Below are 14943 nucleotides of genomic sequence, written 5' to 3'. Positions count from 1 at the left end.
TGCCGGCACCTCACCTTCCTGGCACTGTATATTGCCGGCACCTCACCTTCCTGGCACTGTATATTGCCGGCACCTCACCTTCCTGGCACTGTATATAGCTGGCACCTCACCTTCCTGGCACACTATATTGCCGGCACCTCACCTTCCTGGCACACTATATTGCCGGCACCTCACCTTCCTGGCACTGTATATTGCCGGCACCTCACCTTCCTGGCACTGTATATTGCCGGCACCTCACCTTCCTGGCACTGTATACTGCCGGCACCTCACCTTCCTGGCACTGTATATTGCCGGCACCTCACCTTCCTGGCACACTATATAGCCGGCACCTCACCTTCCTGGCACTGTATATTGCCGGCACCTCACCTTCCTGGCACTGTATACTGCCGGCACCTCACCTTCCTGGCACACTATATCGCCGGCTTGCAGCCTCCTCCCCGTTTCCTCCCGGCTGCCATTCTATAGGCTTCTCCCCGCTCCTATGGGCGGCCCCGGTGCTGCTAACATTACCTCCATCCTACACGTTCTCTTCCTCCTTCCTTGCACTGACCTGGAGCCGGTGTGAGCCGTCCTGCCGCGATCACCGGAGCACACGGACCAGGTGAGCAGCCGCCGCCGATCAGGCAGCCGGCACCTAGCGATCACCTGGCGGGTGTGTGGGGGGCTGCAGGGCATCGCCGTGCCCATATATGGCAGCCGCTGCGCGCTCATTAGCATGTGATGTCATGTGGAGAGAATCTGACATCGGGGGCGGCGGACGGAGAAAGTCCCGGGGAAAGCGCAGAGTAGTGCAAGTAGCCGCCGGTGCGCGGGGGGCAGGCACTCAGGAACGGCCACTACAGGTGGGCGGCAGCGCCAAGTTCCACGGGAACACTTGGGCATGAGCCATTGGAGTGTACATTTCTGCAGGTCACCCGGGTGTAGTGTGGAATACACCCGGTGACGGTAGTTTTCCCCCTGTAAGGTGTGTTAGGTAATGAACTTGAGCAGGTGGGGTCCACAGCTGGCTACAGGCGGTGTGCGGGGGTCGCAGCCCTGTACACTGCTGTGTGGTGTAGTGCAGGATGTTTCGCCATTTACATCACTTAGATCTGTGCCAGAATAGATTTCACCTGATCAATGAGGGGGCTGGATATTGGCCCCCACCCATCACAAAACTATGACAGTTCTATCATTTTTTTCATGAGTTTTTGGATGCATTTCACATTAAAACCGTTGTGAAGACCACCCATGGCTTTAGTAAATGCCCCTTTCAAGCAGATTCCACCATGAAAATATGGCTATCCGCATGTGGATCAGTCCCACTGAATAGCTGTACAAAGTGGAGATTGACAGCAGAAATCAAAGGGTCGGCCTGACTTTCCTGCCGCAGATTCCTAATTCTTCCTTGTGTTACCCCAATGGGGGCTTCACATGGACAATGATCTCGTGTCACTGACGAATCTGCCGCAAAGTGTGGCCTTGCTGCAGATCTCGCCCTTAGCTCTTCTACTGCACATCCACATATAAGACATGTCTATCCTTGTGGTGGATCTGTAGGTAGGTAACAGCTTTTGGGGTGTCAATCCATTCCTTAGGAGGTGTTTGCAGAGCTGCCACCTCTCCGGCAGACCCGGCGTGCCCAATTCACAGTGCCCCATTCATTGCTTACGCTCCTTGTTATCCGTCATGCACATTCCAGGGTACCTTGTGACACTTGGAACATCTCATGATTGCCCTACTTTTCCATAATCTCAGTATGTTTTGTGTAATTTCACACGTTTAGCCGTAATTCTCATTCAGATGGATTCTGTAGTTCCCCGATATAAATGAACAGAGTCTTCAGAGGACATTGATTTTGGCTTCTTCCGCTCCATCCATTGAAAGCTGAACAGAGCGATCTTGTGTGTAGGCAATACAGATGGATAGATGGCTATTTGCAGTGGCGTAACCTGAAGTTTATGGGCCCCAGTGCTGGAGCTCCAATGGGGCCCCGGATTATTGCAAGTCTTTATTAGTAATGGGTTTTCATTTGGGCCCCCTGGTCTCCAGGGCCCGGGTGCGGTTGCGACCCCTACACCTGTTCTAATTACACCCCTGGCTACAGTGTTTGGGGTATAGTCCCCTTCAAGCTACAGGAGTGCCCGGCTTGCCGGGGGTGGTCCGCTCCTAAAGTTCTCCTGCAAACGTGTGACTAATTATAACGGGGTGTTACCGTTCCTCTCGTCAGTGGAACATGTCCCTCACACAGTCTGACAATATTCAGAGCTCTGTTGGCAGAAAAGGACGGTCTGCGTATAGGGCCGAGGTGCAATACCAGACACAGCCTGTGCACAGGTATGGCGCTGTTTCCTGAAGGGGAAAAATAAGTAAAAATGGTCTTTTATTATAATTTTTTTTTAATCTCACACAGTGACACGTTACAAAGGCAATAGAAGACAGAAATGCTTATATGAAGCCATGATTTTCCTATATGTGAAAGGCATGCTATCTGCCAAAGATGTGTGCAGTCCTCCATTGTAATGTAGCTGTCGGCAGGAAAGCGTGGGTGTGGGCAACTCTTCCTCTTGGTCACTTGAAAACTTCCGTAAAGTCGGCTTCCTGCCCTGTATGTGTCGCTCAGGGAAGGCTGTGTCTTGTGTATTCCCCAGGAGCCTGTGCGGACATGCAAACGGCCCGAATGCCAGAGCCGTTAATAATCTGGGTGCTCCACAGCACCAACTCTCAGACTGATGCCCACCATGAGTATTTGCTGCCTTCCTCATGCTGCACATTTTCTTTTTTTTTACTTTCCGTTTTATTTTTGCATTTTGAGTGCGGTTTTTACATGTTTTTTTTTTTTCTACTGCAGATTTAATTGTTTTCTGGTCTGGCCATGTTTTAAATAAATGGTTACTTAGCTTTGATAAGACTTTACTGATCCAGTCATCTGCAGATGTAAGGTGTTTTTATGGTGTTTCAGAAACGCTGAAAAATTGCAGTAGTAGATTTTTTTAAATCTTCAGTTTACACAGTGTTTTAAAAAAAAAATATATATTCATTACACTCACCCCCACCATTGGCATTTTTCATGATTTTCTACATCACAACCTGTAATGTCACTGTTTTGTTTTGTTTTTATTCTTTGAGGGCTTGCATAATTTGGTTTTCAGTTTATTGTGAAGCAAACAACAAATAGGACAAAATAACTGAAAACTTCAGTGTGCATAACTCTTCACCCCCCTAAAGTCAGTACTTTGTAGAGCCTCCTTTTGCGGCAATTACATCTGTAAGTTGCTTTGGATAAGTCTCTGGAGCTTTCCACATCTTTCCACAGGGATTTTTGCCCATTCCTCAAGGCAGAACTGCTCTAGCTCCTTCATGTCAGATGGTTTCCTCTGGTGAACAGCAATCTTAGGGTATGTGTCCACATTCAGGAAACGCTGCATTTTTGATGCAGCGTTGAGCCGCAGCGTCAAAAACGCAGCATCCAGATGTTACAGCATAGTGGAGGGGATTTAATGAAATCCCGTCTCCACTGTGCATTAAAAAACGCATGCGTTTTTCCTGCAAAAACGCACATGCGGTGCGTTTTTTCAGAATGCAGCACGTTGCTACAATGAGCAAAACACGCAGGAACACCGCAGGTGACCTGCCAGTGACCTCAGGTGCATTTTTGGTCAGGATTTTACATGCATAAAATCCTGACCAAAGCCTGAAGCAAACCTGAACGTGGACACATACCCTTAGTTTGACCACAGATTCTTAATTGATTAAGGCTGGGCTTTGACTAGGTCACTCCAAAACATTTACATATTTCTCCTTAAACCACCCAAGTGTTGTTTTAGCAGTATGCTTTAGGTATTAGTCTTGGATGTTGAACCTCCATCCCAGTCTCAAATCACTGACAAACTGAAACCGTTTTTGCTCAAGAATATCCTTGTATTTCACACCATCAATCTTCCCCCTCGACTTGGGCCATTTTTGCCATCTCTGCTGCCAAAAAACATCCCCAGAGCATGATGCCGCCACCATGTTTCACTGTGGGGATGGTGTTTTTGGAGATGAGGAGCTGTGTTCGTTTGGCACCAGACATAGCGTTTATCTTGGTGGCCAAAAAGTTAAATTGTGGTCTCATTTGACCACATCACTTTCTCCAGCACTGACTGACAGCAGCTCAGCATTAGAGCTGGCTGTCAATCAGTTCTGGGGGCGTGGTTACAGCCACCCCGCTCTTTACACAGAGCATTTATTGAACCCACTCCGGCGCCACCCCTATGACTGAAAGGTAATTTGTGTCACTGTCCAAATATTTCTTGACCTAACTGTATATCCTTCCATGTTAATCAGAAGAATATATATTACATTCAGTGGTCAATCTATGATGCTACATGAAATACTCAGCAAACTAATTTGAAAAAATAAGACCTTGTTTTAAGAGCCAGACCCATGACTATGACTTTAAGGGGTTTCTTGGGTTGAGGCATTCTCTTTAAATTGCTATACACAAAATCTGTGTACTGAGGAATTTATGTCTAGTGTTTTATAAAGTATCTGAATTATGTTGTTTCAGGTCGATCACAATGAATGTAGATCATGAAGTCGGTCTTCTTGTAGAGGAGATTCGTCGTCTTGGCACAAAAGGTAAATATTAGAGAAGATACCCAATTTGCAATATTTTTGGGACTAAATGATAAGCTGTTAATACTGATAGAAAAATAACTGGATATGTCTTATCTTTAAAGGGGCATTTAAAGTTTCTTTAGTCACTCTGTGACTGCAGATTTGTGAATCCTGACAGTGTGTATTATGCAGTGTCAGGATTCCCACCAATTGGCAGATCAAGGAGATGGTCCTGTGTCTGTCTGTATGCAGTTTGCATGGTCTGTAGAGAGAATCGAATGAAAATCTTGTCAGCATATAACTGTTGGTACGCAAGTGGCATACTGGCGGTCACGTAAACCCCACACCCTCGCTCGATCTGCAAGCTAGGGGAATCCTGACCGTGTGGAAGTCATGGTATGACTGCATAAATTTTAGCTCAAACCCTGAAAACCCCTTTAACAGGTAACGGCATTTCTGGCCCCACAAGTGCAGAAGACCTTATTCATACAGCAGTTTTTTGTATCAGTGAAACCAAGAGTGGAACCTGCGTAAAAATGGAGTACACTCACCTCGAAGAGTGGAGGAAAGTACAAGCACAACTCTATGTAGCACATTGTGTCAGTCCTCACACTTGTGGGCATCACAGATATAAAAGTATTCATATTAAGTTTTTCTATGCCATTTCTAAAGAAATTTTTCTTTTTTTTACTGTCCAAATCTGAAATCTTTCACTGTTCTCACTAGCGCCTGGGCCATATTAGACTCGTATGCCCCAAATTATCACAGTTTGTTTGCCAGATTTCTGACATATAACATTTTGAAAAGTCGCAGTACTGGACAGATCCGCAAAAGTTGGTTGGGCACAGGCAAAACAGGGGAGTGGGGATGTCCGCCTAACAAATTCTTCAAAAGGTACAAGACTCTAATAAGAGTAACTTACGTCAGAAATGTATTCCAGTCCCTGGGGTAACACACCAATGATAAGATGCACCTAGTTCATTAAGTGACATGCTCTTTTTAATGAATTGGGTGCTTCCTACTGCTGAACGCCCACGTTTCATGGCTCTCCCGGGGATTGTGTGGCATAAGTGTCATGCGATCCCTGCAGCCAATCAGTGCTGGGTGCACTCTACTTCCTATGGACGTAATTGACATCCGGAGGAAATTAGAGCAGCCACATTTGTCCGATGGAGGGTAGAGTGAAGTCGGCGTTGATTGGCCGCAGGGATAACAGAGTGAAGTAGCCAAATAAAATATGGTGTAACTACCACTGTAAATGATAAAATATGAGCGATAGAAGCATAAATTGCTCTATAGATAAGGCATTCCAGGGGAAGACATTTGGTCTGGTCGTGAAGGGACTTGTCCACACAAGATTTTCTACTTGTTTCACTTCAGATGGAATGCAGTTGCATAAGTTATGTAAAACATTGTGCAATAAGGAGATCTGAGTACCAGAAAAGTTGCATTTCCCCATGATTCCTTTTTATGAAGATAATACAAATGTTCTGAACAGTATATCTTTTTGATGATTGATTCCTATAAAGGCTTACTTATACGCTGCACAATTATTAGGCAATTTATATTTTTGATTAATCATTTTATTAGTGAACAATTTTTCGTGTTGTCAGTCAATCCAAAAAGTTAATACATCTGAATATTTCTGAAAGTAAAACTAAGGCTTTGTCTTTCTTGGGAAAATATCTGTGTAGGCACAATTTTTGGGCAGAATTATTATGCAAGTGAATGAAAAATGCATTTGTTTTTTTCATCTGTTAAAGTGAGAATGATAACCAAGCAAATCGTAATGTACAAAAATACATTTCTAACATTTAAAAAAAAAAAATCTGTGACCAATAAAGCCACCCTTCTTTTCGGTAACAATCATAAGCCTACCAGCCATTGAGTCTGTCAGTTTCTTAATCTGTTAACGATCAACTTTCGGGCAGTACCAACCATAGCTTCCTAGACACTGTTCAGAGAGGTGGAATGTTTTTCCTTCTTCTTAAGGCTATGTGCACACGATGCAGATTTAGTTTTTTTCCACGCAGAAACGCTGCAGAACCGCACTGTGATTTACAGTACAATGTAAATCAATTTACACCTCTTTTCTTACGTGTGCACATAGCCTAAATCTCCTATTTAAGGGCTCACAAGTTCTCAATAGGGTTTAGGTCAGGTGAGGAAAGGGCAAGTACTTTGATGCATGAGATGAAGCAATTGTCCTACATAGTAATGCTTTTCATGAAATGCTTTTTCATGTAACACTGCTTGAAAAATGTATCTAAAAACTGGTATTAGGTTTGTGAGTTAATTTTCAGTGTATCCTCTACCTGAAAAGGTCCAGCTAACTCATCTTTAATAATTCCAGCCCATACCAGTGCTCCACTTCCACCTTGCTGGTGTCTGAGATTAAGTGGAGGTCTGTGGGCCCATCTATCTGGTCTGTCAAGAGTAACCCTCATCCCATCAGTCCATAAAATCTTTGGAGATTTCTTGGCCCAGACTTCACATTTCAACATGTGTGTCTTGCTCATCGGTGGTCGGGTTTCAGCCGCCTTAATCTTGGCCATGTCTGAGGAAAACAAGCTGCCTAATAATTCTGCACACCTTGATAAAGAGTGCTGTATCTTTAGGCCTCATCCTCCCTCATTATACAAATACACATCATCTGATCTGTTGCATTCAAGTTTATACTGCTCGGAGTTGGAATATCTGCATAAAAATGATAACCTGGTCAAAATACTCACTTGCCTAATAATTGTGCAGTGTATGGACAATTTAAGACTACTAGATGGTGGCCCGATTCTAACGCATCGGGTATTCTAGAATATGTATGTAGTTTATTTATAAAGTTTTCAGAATAATGCAATTTATACAAAGGATTCGGCCGGCCGCGACCAATTAGCGAAGCATGGTTCAAATTCTGCGCCAATTCGCGGGCGGACTGTGACTGTCGCTGATTGGTCACGCCCGGCCGCGAACAATCAGTGAAGCCAGGGTCAGCTCCAGGTTTTTGAGGGCCCCGGGCGAAAGAGTCTCAGTGGGCCCCTGTCTTTAACACATTCCACGATTCATGATGCACAGATACAGCAGAGAAATATAGCACAGCCAAGTAGCATATAACACAGCCCACGTAGTATATAACACAGCCCACGTAGTATATAACACAGCCCACGTAGTATATAACACAGCCCACGTAGTATATAACACAGCCTACGTAGTATATAACACAGTCCACGTAGTATATAACACAGCCTACGTAGTATATAACACAGCCTACGTAGTATATAACACAGCCTACGTAGTATATAACACAGCCTACGTAGTATATAACACAGCCTACGTAGTATATAACACAGCGTACGTAGTATATAACACAGCCCACGTAGTAAATAGCACAGACACGTAGTATATTGCCCAGTCACATAATATATTTCACAGCCACGTAGTGTATAGCACAGAGACGTAGTATGTAGTATATAACACTGCCCATGCAGTATATAACACAACCACGTAGTTTATTGCACAGCCACGTAGTATATTGCACAGCCACGTAGTATATAACCCAGGCCACGTAGTATAGAGCACAGTAATGTAATATATACCACAGCCACGTAATATATACCACAGACACGTAGTATATAGCACAGCCCACATAGTATATAGCACAAAGATGTAGTATATAACACAGCCCACGCAGTATCTAACACAGCCCACGTAGTATATAGCAATGTGGGCACCATATTCCTGTTAAAAAAAGAATTAAAATAAAAAATAGTTATATACTCACCTTCCGTCGGCCCCCAGATCCAGCCCAGGCATTTACCGATGCTCCTCGCGACGCTCCGGTCCCAAAAGTGCATTACGGTGTCGCGAGATGATGACGTAGCGGTCTCGCGAGACCGCTACGTCATCATGTCGTGAGACCGCAATGCATGGACCCGAGCGTCGCGAGGAGCGGGAAAGGCCTGGGCTGTATCCGGGGGCCGACAGAAGGTGAGTGTATAATGATTTTTAATTTTTCTTTATTATTTTTAACATTTAGATCTTTTTACTATTAATGCTGCATAGGCAGTATCAATAGTGAAAAGTTGGTCACACAGGGTTAATAGCAGCGTTAACGGAGTGCGTTACACCGCGGCATAATGCGGTCTGTGCCATTAACCCTGTGTGAGCGCTGACTGGAGAGGAGTATGGAGCGGGCACTGACGGCAGGGGAGTAGGGAGCGGCCAAACGACCAATCAGCGACTTTGGATTTCCGTGACAGACAGACAGAAACACGGAAGTGACCCTTAGACAATTATATAGTAGATGTCCCACTAGCATTGTTTTCGGTTCCATGATGACAACAGAAAAAATGTACATTTGATTTCCATTGCTTCTTTTTCCAATGTCCTGGAATAAACTTCCACTAATGTGACATTTCAAGTGTGAACTTATCTTAATACGGTAAACGTTTAACTGCTGGGGAATACGTTTTATCTTTTTGCAATGTGTCCCAATAATAGTCAGATGCTTAACCCCTTAATGACTGCCGATACGTCTTTTAACTGACCTGAGATATAAGAGACTAGCATCCCCATACAGGTAACAATCCAGCAGCAGTCAGCTGGACACTATAGCTGACAATTTGCTGAATCAGCCACAATCAGTCTTGTCACCGTCCATATCTGTTTAACCCCTTAGATTCAGCTATCAATAGTGACTACATCATTATAAATGGTTAACAGAGTGTGGGGGCTTCTCCCTCTATCCCAGTTGGTGCCCTCAGATCATGACTGTGTGGTCCTGATGTTTGCCATGGCAATTCACGACCAAATATCGGCCCTAGAGGCTGACGGCTGTAGTGATCTGTTCAGAAGTTACATTTAGGTGGTAAAAATACACATTTTCATTTCTGTCATGCCACTTTGCATTAATTCCTGAAAATCACGTGAAGGGTTAATAAACTACCTGACTGCAGTTTTCAATATGTCAGGGGTTGCTGTTTTTAAAATGTTATAACTTTTGGGGGTTTCCCAATATATGGGACCCCTAAAGGCACTTAAAACATGGATAAGTCCCTAAAAAATTAATTTTTGTAAATTTCCTTGAGAAAATGAAAAATTACTGCTACATTTTTAATCCTCCTAAAATGCTAACAAAATAAAAGAACATTTTATAAATGATGCTGATGTAAAGCAGACATGTGGGAAATGTTATTTATTAATGTTTTGCTCTGGTTTGACTATCTAGATTAAGGGGATAATCATTCAAAGTTTGAAAATTGCAAACATTTTTAACATTTTTCTAAAATTTCTGATATTTTTTTTATAAATAAACACAAAACATATTGACCTAAATTCAACATTATCATAAAGTATAATGTGTCCCGAAAAACCTATCTCAAAATCACTGGGTTATGTAGAAGCGTTCCAGAGTTATTACCACATAAAGTAACACTGGTCAGATTTCAAAAATTTGGCTCCGTCACTAAGGGGTTAAGACTCAATCCAGACTATGGCTCTTATCATGTGTATCATGATTAAGGACAGTTCTCTCCGAAACGCGTTGGTTTTGCCTTGATGCATTATTTTTAATGTGCTTGGAACCTAATAAACTGGTGAAGTTTTATATCCAAACAGCTGAATACCTTTGTTTGTTTTGTCTGTTGTGTATACCTTCTGAGTGAGTTCACAAACAGTTTGCACTTGGCGTTATACGTGTGGTTTTGCTGTGAAAAGTCGACACAGCTTTTTGCATAATTTCTATTTCTTTTATTTTTTTTTAAATTGTTCAACCTAATAATCTTGTCCAAAAAATTAGTAATTTTTTATTTCATACCTTTACAGGTAATGATGGAAAACTCAGTGTAAAGTTTGGTGTACTATTCAATGACGACAAATGTGCTAATCTATTTGAGGCTCTCGTTGGAACCCTTAAAGCTGCCAAACGGAGGAAAATCGTCACATATAGTGGAGAATTGCTTCTACAAGGGGTTCATGACGACACGGACATCGTGTTACTGCAGGATTAGAGAAGAATGGCTGTTTGTGCCTTTCGGAATGCAAGATTAAAGATGTTCATCTCTATAAATTGTGCGTGCAGTCAAGACCTGAAATTGTGTATTTTTCTAGTGGGACGTCTGCAATACATTTTCAGCCTATTTTTTGCTTTTCCTTGGAAGAAGAAGACATACATTCCATTTTGTTACCTGAAAGAACCACAATTGCAATAAAGCTTTTTCAGAAATATTCTAAGGTAGTGATGTACGTGTTCCTGAATCTCAACCACTCGATGCCACACAATAAATATATATATATATATATATATATATATATATATATATATATATATATATATATATATATATACATATATTTTACCTCATTAAATCAAAATTATGTACACCCTGACGTGCAGTAACTTGGCACATCAGTACATACATGTATGTGATCGGGATGGCACGAGGACAGAAATTCAGTTCCATCCACAGCAGCAGTCCGCTGTAAAATTCATGTGATGGGATCAAAGCTACTCCTCTTTAACACCTAAGAGCACCCCCCTCCCCAAGAAAAAAGCTGGTCCATCTTTGTTTTGTTTTTCTTTTGGTTTTGCTTTTAAGCTACCGGTATTCATTGTATGGCTAAAGTGACTTGTATACATGTCAAACCATCAGTACAGGAATGTGGCACGGCACCATAACCATAGTAAGTAAAGGAATACAGAAAACAACGTATGCACACAGCCTTAATAGTGTAACTGTAAGAATGTACACGCTGATCACCATCTTCCCTAGTTTCCAGCGCCGCTCTGGTCTTCTGAGTCACATGATGGCGTTTCTGACTCTCTGGATCACACTTGGCACAATATGTAAGCTGAAAGTCGAATTTAAAATTTAAGCCTATGGAGCCTCATTCAGACAACAGGGCTCATTATCTTGCTGATTATTATCCTTCTTTAGTCTGCAACAATGTTAAGGGGAGCTTGACATCATATGCATGCAGCCCAAAACATGAGCAGCATGAATCAAAAATTGGCTGTGTCATTTCAATCAGGTCTTTTATTCAAGTGTTTTCAGGAAAAAATAAATAAATTTAACCCCTAGGTGTCACAGCCAGTTTTAGAGTTTAGGCCAGTTATCTTTTTGGTCACTTTTCTATTGTCGCGTTTTAGGAGCCGTAACTTTTTTTTGGGTGACATCCACATGAAGCTTGTTGACATGTAAGTATGGAGTTAAGTTACAAGAGATGGAGCTATCCTGAAAGTGGTACACCTTGTCACAATGGGATGGCTTTTAAAATTTTTTAATCAAAATAGTATCAACGAAGTATCCTATGTTATTTACATCTATTATTACTATTTTTGTTTGGTTACTTACTACAGGGTATTTGCGCATTGGTTTTTATCTAGGTGTGCCTGCTCATTTCTTCAGTTTTACTTATACCAGCATGTGTAAAGGCCAAAAAAGTAGTAATAAATTAAAAGGCCCATTTTTCTAGAACTATATGATTAAAAACAAAAGAAAGGAGGGGGAGTAATGGGAATAAAATAAGAACAAAAACTCTACATATGTGACCTGAAGACGGGTCCTCTTTAACATAGCAGGGTTTTAAGATATTTTGTGTGTACATTTTTCAAGTCGTTTATAGGACCTAAAATGCACAGACCGTAGGTATGTAAGGGAAATGCACTCACAAGATGAAAAGATTAGATACATTTCTTAAAAGCAAGGAAAAAAGTCCCCAAATGGCACAAATTATGTTTCCCACATGAGAAACCGAAAACAACTGCAATATAAAGATATAAACAACTCAAGAAAAAAGGGAATAGCAAAAATACCACCGAACTATAGAATACAATAGGAAACTTAATTAACTTGACAGACAAAATCAAATTAGACATGATGCAATAAAAGATAAGGAAGAAGGAGGAGACATGCAGGTAAACTAAGGGAAGACTGTGGGTCCAACATTAGACTTGGGCAAGCAGAGAGAGAGTAAGTATTCACATTGAAGTGTTCAGAAAACGGCACAAATAATATCAATAAGTGAAAAATCGGATAAAGTTCTATGGTTTATCTATGCATTGTCCAAACATATAGTGCTCAAGTAGAATGACCCATCGTGAGTCCGGACCTTAAACAGCGTTTTACATGCTTGTTTTATCAAAGGGGAGGTGGGAAAAGAGCTCGACCCCAAGTTACTCTGCTTTTTACACCTCGAGTATAACGGTGGACACACAGTTATTGGTTATACACACAAATATAAAATTTCCCCCCTCTCTTCTACATGTCCCTGGAAAGCCAACCTTTAGCCTCAAGGACTAATATATGAACATATAAACTAATCCCTCAGTGAAAATTGTATACAATGGCTTTAATGTGCTGTTTGTGATTTTCACGGATCCATAGCCTTGTATTGGTAAATTTAATCCGTGACGTGAATTAAAAACGTGTTCAGCCTCATGGATTCTAAAGGTATGTTATATCCGTGAAAAACACAGGACAAATATTTGACTCACAGACGTCTGAATGAGGCCAAATGCCCAGTAGACTAAATTAGTGTCCCAAATATATAGAGGAAAAGAGGGGATGCGGGGAGTGCTAAGGAGCATATCAGTTCTGATAATCTGGCTTCCACTGTCTTAAGGCCCCGTCACACATAGCGAGATCGCTAGCGAGATCGCTGCTGAGTCACAAGTTTTGTGACGCAACAGCGACCTCAGTAGCGATCTCGCTATGTGTGACACGTACCAGCGACCCGGCCCCTGCTGTGAGATCGCTGGTCGTGTCGGAATGGCCTGGACCTTTTTTTGGTCGTTGAGGTCCCGCTGACATTGCTGAATCGGTGTGTGTGACACCGATCCAGCAATGTTTACCCTGGTTACCAGTGAAGACATCGGGTTACTAAGCGCAGGGCCGCGCTTAGTAACCCGATGTTTACCCTGGTTACCAGCGTAAATGTAAAAAAAAAAAAAACCAGTACATACTCACCATCTGATGTCCGTCAGGTCCCTTGCCGTCTGCTTCCTGCTCTGACTGAGATCCGGCCGTACAGTGAGAGCAGAGCGCAGCAGTGACGTCACCGCTGCGCTCTACTCTCACTGTACGGCGGCACTCAGTCAGAGCGGGAAGCAGACGGCAAGGGACCTGACGGACATCAGATGGTGAGTATGTACTGTTTGTTTTTTTTGGTAACCAGGGTAAACATCGGGTTACTAAGCGCGGCCCTGCGCTTAGTAACCAGATGTTTACCCTGGTTACCCGGGTGCTGCAGGGGGGGACTTCGGCATCGTTGAAGACAGTTTCAACGATGCCGAAGTCGTTCCCCTGATCGTTGGTCGCTGGAGAGAGCTGTCTGTGTGACAGCTCTCCAGCGACCACACAGCGACAAAACAGCGACGCTGCAGCGATCAGCATCGTTGTCTGTATCGCTGCAGCGTCGCTGTGTGTGACGGGGCCTTTACATCAAAGAAAACACTATACCCAGACGATACAGCATTTTTTTTAAATGCTAACAAACCCCAAAGCTCCACAAACCAAAACACATCAGGGCTGTTTCGGATGTCCATAATAATTGGTCCAATGCCGGATCGCAGAGCGCTGGCTGGCCGCACAGCTCCTGATCCGAGCGTGATAGCTTCATGCACTGTATTTCATGCTGAAAAAAAAGCCAAAAAGCCAGTCACTAAAAATGCTGAATGTTAATCCACCATTAATTCCTCACTGCAGGCCAGGCGGCTATTTGGCTCTGGGCCATGTCCGGTATGGTGTTTGCATTCAAAGAGGAGCCATGCATACACAAGAATAGATGTCAGAATGTAGTGGTGAGTAATGGTAACAATAGGTAAAAAGTGCTTGTCATTCATATGCCAATCTTTTTCATGTGGGCAAAAAATGGTGTCGGTGTCATTAGCGTTATACACGGATGGATAAATACATAAAATACAAAGCTTCTCCTATGCTTTGTAATGTTAAATACGGACAGCACACAGATGCCATCCTTGTGCTATGTGTTTTTTACGGATCCATAGACTTGTGTTGGCACTAATACTGGTAAAAACTGACATGGCTCCATGAGTTTTGCTCGGACACAGGTCCGTCAACAAACAGATGTAACACGGTCAACCACAAAAGAAGATGGAGTAGCAACAAGTGACAATATTGGTAAAAATTTTAAAAAAAATTTATTGTACACTTAGATAAAGAACAAGTCATATGAAATCCATATAAACACAATATAATTAGATGGAGGAGGACAAGAAGGTAAGTAAGGGGTGGATGAAAGGTCAAAAGCATGAATGGACTAGGGAGAACCTGGGTGGAAAAAATACTACAAATGTACCAAGGCAATAAATCAGTAGTGGGGTAAGAAAATACCCATATGAAATGGCCA

General features: G+C 42.6%; 1 protein-coding gene across 1 annotated transcript; it reads left to right on the top strand.

The window, feature by feature from the left end:
- Positions 1-470: 470 nt before the first annotated feature.
- On the top strand, positions 471-10800 carry ABRACL (ABRA C-terminal like). The gene is made up of 3 exons (XM_077289241.1): positions 471-601; positions 4532-4602; positions 10399-10800. Exons 2-3 carry the CDS (start codon positions 4542-4544, stop codon positions 10581-10583), a joined length of 246 nt encoding a protein of 81 aa, XP_077145356.1. The 5' UTR covers positions 471-601; positions 4532-4541; the 3' UTR covers positions 10584-10800.
- The last annotated feature ends 4143 nt before the right edge of the window (positions 10801-14943 follow it).

The sequence above is a fragment of the Ranitomeya variabilis genome, chromosome 2 (assembly GCF_051348905.1).
Source record: "Ranitomeya variabilis isolate aRanVar5 chromosome 2, aRanVar5.hap1, whole genome shotgun sequence".
Lineage (NCBI taxonomy): Eukaryota > Metazoa > Chordata > Amphibia > Anura > Dendrobatidae > Ranitomeya > Ranitomeya variabilis.
The sequence above is the reverse complement of the archived record's forward strand: the minus strand, read 5'-3'. Positions and strand labels throughout refer to the sequence as shown.

Excerpts from the sequence above, each read along its gene's own strand:
- ABRACL (XM_077289241.1), top strand. The coding sequence starts at position 4,542 with ATGAATGTAGATCATGAAGTCGGTCTTCTTGTAGAGGAGATTCGTCGT. Across the intron at positions 4,603-10,398 it reads TCGTCGTCTTGGCACAAAAG|GTAATGATGGAAAACTCAGT; the intron begins GTAAATATTAGA and ends ATACCTTTACAG.